A 7299-nucleotide genomic window follows, 5' to 3' on the forward strand; every position below is an offset into this window, starting at 1 on the left:
TTTTTTTTTTTATATACAAGAGAATAAATATTCAAAATCCAGAAACAATGACTGGAAATACCTAGATGTATTTCATCCAGAGCTTTTTTTTTTTTTTTTTGAGATAGTCTCATTCTGTCACCCAGGCTGGAGTGCAGTGGTACGATCTCAGCTCACTGCAACATCTGCCTCCGGGGTTCAAGCGATTCTTGTGCCTCAGCCTCCTGAGTAGTTGGGACTCCAGGCACGTGCCACCACAACTGGCTAATTTTTGTATTTCTAGTAGAGATGGGGTTTTACCATGTTGGCCAGGCTGGTCTCGAACTCCTGACCTCAAGTGATCCACCTGTCTAGGTCTCCCAAAGTGCTGGGATTACAGGCGTGAGCCAGAACATTATAATAGATTTTTTTATTTGACCTTTATAATTAATATGCTTAAATATTTGACTTGTCTAACATTTAAAGAGTATAAACAATTCATATATTTAAATCAAACATTAAATAAATATACAAGAAATGTATTAAGACACTTACTTAATACGTGATATCTGGGAATGTCCTGCAGATCTCATGACAATACTGACATCTGTAAAGGGCTTTGGTGCTGTAAAGGTTATAAACATAATTACTCCCACGATGCTTTAAGTAAAAAGTAGGCATTTTCTTCCAATATACACCACAATGGAAAATCATTTACTAAATAATAAGTATCAGTTAAAATTACTGATATTGCCAAGATCTATTACAATCTTAATTTCAGACTCTAGCATTGTTTTTAAAACTATCTATAGTCACTCTGAAGATAACTAATTCTACAATTAGCGGTTTAGAAGTATGCATTAGAATTACCAGTGAAACTCCATGAAAACAGATTCTGGGGACTTGCTCTGGACCTCTAGGTGGAAGGGCTTAGGCATTATACTGGCCAAAAAGCTTTTGAGCGAGTTATAAAGAGTATTCCCCGCAAGATAGTTTCGAGGTAGTGGTGTGGGGTGGAGGTAGGAAAGCAAGGGGAAGAAGAAAGTTAAGTAGGGTGGTGAGGAGCGAAGAGAAAGTAGGGGGAAGAGGGATATGCAGGAAAGAAGAAAGGCAAACGGAAAGAAAAGGGTAGAAAGGACTTATCAGTTATTCTTATTTGGAGAACACAGGACAGTTTCTGCTGTTAGAAAACACTCTAGATTTGAACTTCCTTATTGTTCATTCAAAGGCTTTAAAGGTTTTTACATTACAGGTTTACAGATTATCTGCTTTTTATATTAACATTTCTAAAAATTTCAATGTATGTTTCTAATTAATCTTTTCTTCAAGATTCACTCAAAAATCTTATCAAAGTTAGTTGTGTACAGTACTTGCTGGTCCTTTTTCAAGCAGTTTAATTTTCCAAGGATCCTATAAAAATTAAACCCAAGAATGGTTTCACTTCATATTTTTATAGTAAAGTAAATCAAACAGCTAATACAACTGCTTTTATGGAAATCTAAAAATAAAAACAAACCTGAATCCATGGTGACCGACTTTGGAGGTTTAACAGGGTAAAACACAAAGGGAAACACAGCACCATGTATCTGATTTTGGATCTAAGAAAATAAAAACGTCAGTATATTAATATGTCAATTATACAACCTGACCAAAATAACAGGATTTAAAAAATAAAAAGAATCAAAAAGTCTACCCAGCGCTGGCCAAGCGCGGTGGCTCATGCCTGTAATTCCAGCACTTCGGGAGGCCGAGGCGGGTGCATCATCTGGGGTCAGGAGTTTGAGACCAGCCTGGCCCACATGGTGAAACCCCATCTCTACTAAAAATACAAAAATTAGGCAGCCGTGGTGGTGCACACCTGTAATCCCAGCTACTCAGGAGGCTGAGGCAGGAGAACTGCTTGAACCTGCCAGGCAGAGTTTGCAGTGAGCTGAGATTCTGTCACTGCACTCTAGCCTGGGCGACAGAGGGAGACTGTCTCAAAAAAAAAAAAAAAAAAAGTCTAGCACAGCACTGAAAGTGAATACTAGATAAAGCAGACTGTGGGAATAGATCTGGTTTCTCATTGTGTTCCTTTAGAATACAATTTTGCCTATATTTCCAGAAAGACTTGCCTGTATTCTGTAGATTTGAATTCTAAATGATGATTGATGTGCAGATGTGTTATATTCCACTTTTAATGCTGGAAGATAATTTCTTCGTAGAGCTATTACACGCGGCTGCAGAATTTTCATGTTATGACCAGTAGGTGTTAAGCGAACCTGAAAAATATGTCCCCCCAAGTGAAAACATTAATTTATCTATAAATGACTAGAATTAGAAATTCATACCAAAACCTTTTTAAAACAGTAAGCTAAATCTTTGTATTGGTTTAGATTTAGATCTTAATAACCCATGTCCATAAAATTCACATATCCATATAATTCTTACAATGCTTCGCTGTATCACTTTTTACATAAATGTACTAAAATTTACCACAATAAAAATGAATAAGGGAAAAATAAAATACTTAAAGAAAGTACATTGAAAAAACAAAACATTTTTAAGTTTCCTGCTAACCCAAAGAGCAGACCACTAGCATCTAGCATCTTAAAAGAAAGTTTTCTTTTCTTTTATTTTTTGAGACAGAGTCTTGCTCTGTCACCCAGGCTGGAGCGCAGTGGGGCCATCTCGGTTCACTGCAACCTCCGCCTCCCAGGTTCAAGGGATTCTCATGCCTCAGCCTCCTGAGTAGCTGGGATTACAGGTGCCTGCCACCATGCCTGGCTAATTTTTGTATTTTTAGTAGAGACAGGGTTTGCCATGTTGGCAAGGCTGGTCTTGAACTCCTGACCTCAAGTAATCTGCCTTCCTTGGTCTCCGAAAATGCTGGGATTACAGGTGTGAGCCACTGCACCCAGCCTGATTTCTTAATATAGATAACCACCTCTTTAAAACGTTTTATACAAGGTATGTATGACACGATTGATTATTTTGTTTTATAAGGAAGCCAAACTTTCCTTACATTTCACTAGTGATTCACCGAACTACAACAGATACAAAATTAAAACTTTACATCAGTACTTAAAAATATTACCGGAATGTTAGTGTCCAACTCAATAACCTTATCTTCTGAAGGTGAAGATTCAGTATATTCCTTAAACTCTCTCTCTAACTTCTCGGTGTGCTTTACACTCATTGGCTTCCATCTTGCCTTCTTCTTGGGCTTTGTCTCCCAAACCACATCAGAACTTATACAAGAAAGCAAAGATCATAGTATTTAATACTAACTTATTAACATATTTATTTTAACTGGTGTATTACATGAATTACAATACCTTCAGTAAAATTTTACAATAGCCTCAGTTACAAGTGAGCACATTACAAATTTAAAAACATGAATTCATTCAACTACTATCTATTAAGCTACTACTCAGGGACTATTCTAGGGGTTAGGGCTGTCCGTATCAGTGAACATCTCTGTCATTCTGGAGCTTCGTTTTAGTTGGGGAATGAAAATGAATAGTAAACAAAATAAATTAGTAAAATTTAATATGTAGGAGGTGAAAATGCTTTTGAAAGAAGAAAATGTAGACAGGGCAAGGGGGATCTGGAGAACTGGAATATGTAAAGTGGTGGGGTCTGCAATATCACAACCGAGTGGCCAACGGGGGACTCACTGAGAAAGTGAGATTTTGGCAACCTTAAAAGAGCTGAGAGAATTATCCAGCAGACAAAAGGAGGAAAACATTTCAGGTAGAGAGGCCTGCTAAAGCAAAGAACCTTAAGCAGGAGGCACACTTGCAGTATACGAAGAAGAGCAAGGAGGCTGGCATGTCAGGAACGCATTAGGAATAGAAAATAAAGTAAGACTTACAGTGGGGGAGCAAATAATGTAAGGCCTTGTAGACCACTGTAAAGACTCTGAGTTTTATTCTGAGTGATATGAGATACCACTGATCAGTTATAAGACAACTAGCAACATAATCTGACTTACATTTTGCTAAGAATATAGTCTGTGTTGAAGTGGATGGAAAAAAAAGAGTGGAGTCAAGACTAGAAGCAGGAAAACTTGTTAGTTTACTACAGTAAACCAGATGAAAAATGGTGATGGCCCTGATGAGGCTATTGACAGTGAGATATTAGAAAAGTGGTCAGATCTATGTGCCCTTTGAAGGTAGAACTAGCACAGAACTTCTTGATGAATTAGGTCTGGGGTGCAAGATAAAGAGAGGAATCAAAGACAATTTCAATATTTTTGGGCTGCATAACTAGAAGGAACTATTTTTGATTAACTCTGATTGGAAAGCAGGTTTTGGTAGAAGGAGAAAATAAAAAGTTTGGTATATACATATGAAGTTTAAGAAGCCTCTTAGATATTTGAACAGAGATTTTGCATGCACAGTTGGATATACGAAGTCTCAAGGTCAGATGACAGGTGACAGAAGACATACATAAGAGAGATATTCTGGGCAGTATTTGAAATCATAAAACTGAAATCCACAGACCAGGTCTAAGAGCCTCAAGGCATTTGGCCAATGTAAGCAGTTCAGGGAAGACAAGGAACCAATGAATGAGACCGGATAGGAAGAAAAACCAAGACAGTGAGGTATTCTGGAAGTCAAGTGAAAGACACTACATCAAGGAGGGATCTGTGTTAAATATTATGAAGTAAAGACCGATAATTCTACACTGGATATGTCGTTATGGAGGTCACTGATAATGCTGACAAAACCAGTTTCATGATGTTTTGAAAGCAAAACCCTGTTTGGAGTGGTTAAAGGGAAAATGGATGAAAAAGAATTGGAGAACACAGGATATGTTAAGTTCCTTTGAAACAGACAGTACATTTGAGGAGTTTGGTTATAAATGCAAACAAAGAAATGAGCAACAGGTAGCAAGGAAAGTAGGTTCAAGATAATTTTTTATGCTGAGAGAAGTAACACTAAAACAATTCAGTAGAGAGCCAAAAGCTGTTGACTTAGGAGAGATGAAGAAAAGGCCTGCTGGAACAATGTCCTCAAGTAGGTAGGAGGAAATGAAGTACAGTGCAAAAGTAGAGAAAAATCTGTTTAAATAGGAGCACATGTATCTACTGCAAACTGTTGGGAGTATGTTAGTACAGCAAGTAGTATGCAAATGCCAGTAGATAGGAACTGAGATGGGTCTCTGGAAGTTTGCTTTTGACTGCTTCAATTTTTTCAGTGAAGTGGGATGCAAGGTAGTAAGCTGAGAGAATGGGGGTTTGAGGGGAGACAAAGCATAAAATAGTTATTTAGGATACAGAGTGTGAATGGAAGAAATCTAGTTGTACTGAAATTAAAATGCTGAAAGACCTATAGACTTTATTCTGTTTAAATATTTAAGTTGTTTAATTTTATTTAAGCATTCTATTTGTTTATTCCTTATATAACTTACATTCATTTAATAAATAGAAAGGTAGAGACCACGTATTATTCATCTTTGCATTAACTTCACTTAGCTTAGAAGATAACACATAGGTCTAAAGGTCTTAAAAATCTATGGTGTATTTTATCTACTTAAATAGTAAAAACATTTTTTGAGAATAAAAATCCTTAAGAAAATAGATTTTAATATTCCTTTTAAGATGGCATTGATTCGATTCAACAAGAGGTCGGGGCACATATAGATTAATGTACACAGAAAACTAAATTTACATCTGTATCATATACCTTTATATATATTCAAGAATTTAACTCAAGTAAAGGATTAAAATTACATTATCCTGGTTATATAGAAGAAATATTCTCACATTAAGCACTAATATATGTAAATTAATTTAAACTTAACTGTTTATAAATAGGAATAATAAGGACATAAGGGAGAGACAAAAGATTTAATGGTGATGTCTTATATGAGAAATGATAAATACAGTGATCACCTTATTAGATCTTATTAGATCTTAAAGTGCCAAGGTCAAATTAGAAAGTGATTGTCTTTATGTTAATCCTCCAACAGCTACAGCATATGTACCCTGAACTGTGCTAGATGGTAATGGAAAATGAACTAAGCATTTTGTATGATATGCAAAACATACTTTTGGTAAGTTGAATAAATATAACTCTTTGGGTAAATGGAAGGATTAACATAATAAGGAGTTTATAAATTTGATTCCTGCCATACCTTTATTTCAAAAGGCAAAACATTCCCTCAAGCACAGTCAAAATTAGCATTACCACAGTGTCAATGAATAGTCAAAGCACAAAAATTGAAACTAAATCATTTCAGATTTTACAACAACAATTTCTTAACAATTAGAAACTGATTATTTAAATGTATCCAAAATTTAATGCATCTAACCTTGTGATGCCTATATAGGCTACTTCTTGCTTTGTGTAATTGTTGACAAGAGAAATTCCAACATCTTGTAATGCCACTGCAATTTCTTGCTCTGCTAACTCTGCTTTCTCACTTTCATATGTTACTTTAAATACCTTGGGATCTTCAGTGAATAAAATAATGCGTTGTAAACCTTCAAAGAATGAAACTAAATAAATTGTCTTTTTCCCCAAATCTATAGGCATCATCATATCCTAGAACAAAACCACCAAAAAACAAAAACAAAAACAAAAAATTAGAATTTGGTCCCAAAGAACATGAAATGTAGATTTTATATTTATAAAATGAGACTATTAATGGCACCTACTTCATGGAGTTAGTGGCAACTAAATGAATTAATATTTGTAGAATACTTGCAAATTTACATTACTGAAATCATTTGATGTTATCTGATATAAAGTTATTACTCATAACGACAGGCCAGTTGTTTATTTTTTAAATTTAAACATTTTAATAAAACTGAATCTTCCCGTGTAGGCTAATCAGTAACACAAAGTATTTTTTTCTGCTTTATTCTAAGACTACAGCAATTCTAAGACTAAGAATACAGATATTAAAAGTTGTTTCAGTCTGAAATTCACACATTTTAAAAGAATACAATTTATTAAAAGTTGTTTCAGTCTGAAATTCACATTTCCTTTCATAGCTGAATCAAACAGGATAAAAAATATCTTATATCTCAATTGCATGTTCTACAAAGCATGTATATTCATCATGAGGCTATTTCTGCAGGAATCTCACATAAATGTGCTGATATCAGGGTTTTGAGGGTCAATGACACAATAAACATAGCAAATTGTTGTAATTAATATTCAGTCATTAATTTCTAGTTAATATTCTGATTTTCAGAAAATTTTACTATATAGCATACATTCACATTACAATACATAGAAATTAAAAACTGTGCGTTGTTACCATAAAGTAATTATCTAGGGATACTTACGTTACTTATAATACTTTTTTTTTTTTTTTTTTTTTTTTGAGACGGAGTCTCGCTCTGTC

The 7299-nt window shown here is 34.9% G+C and overlaps 1 protein-coding gene across 1 annotated transcript in view; it reads right to left on the reverse strand.

Annotated features, from left to right (window-relative positions):
* The window catches only part of VPS13A (vacuolar protein sorting 13 homolog A (S. cerevisiae)), a 220188-nt gene that overhangs the window by 54685 nt on the left and 158204 nt on the right, over nt 1-7299 (reverse strand). The window contains exons 54-58 of the mRNA XM_011947040.1: nt 6259-6491; nt 3035-3188; nt 2073-2219; nt 1475-1556; nt 514-583 (exon numbers count right to left, since the gene is read on the reverse strand). Coding sequence (XP_011802430.1) covers nt 514-583; nt 1475-1556; nt 2073-2219; nt 3035-3188; nt 6259-6491 — 686 coding nt within the window. The remainder of the gene's footprint in view (nt 1-513; nt 584-1474; nt 1557-2072; nt 2220-3034; nt 3189-6258; nt 6492-7299) is intronic.

The sequence above is a fragment of the Colobus angolensis genome, unplaced genomic scaffold, assembly GCF_000951035.1.
Source record: "Colobus angolensis palliatus isolate OR3802 unplaced genomic scaffold, Cang.pa_1.0 Scaffold257, whole genome shotgun sequence".
In the NCBI taxonomy this organism is placed as follows: Eukaryota; Metazoa; Chordata; class Mammalia; order Primates; family Cercopithecidae; genus Colobus; species Colobus angolensis.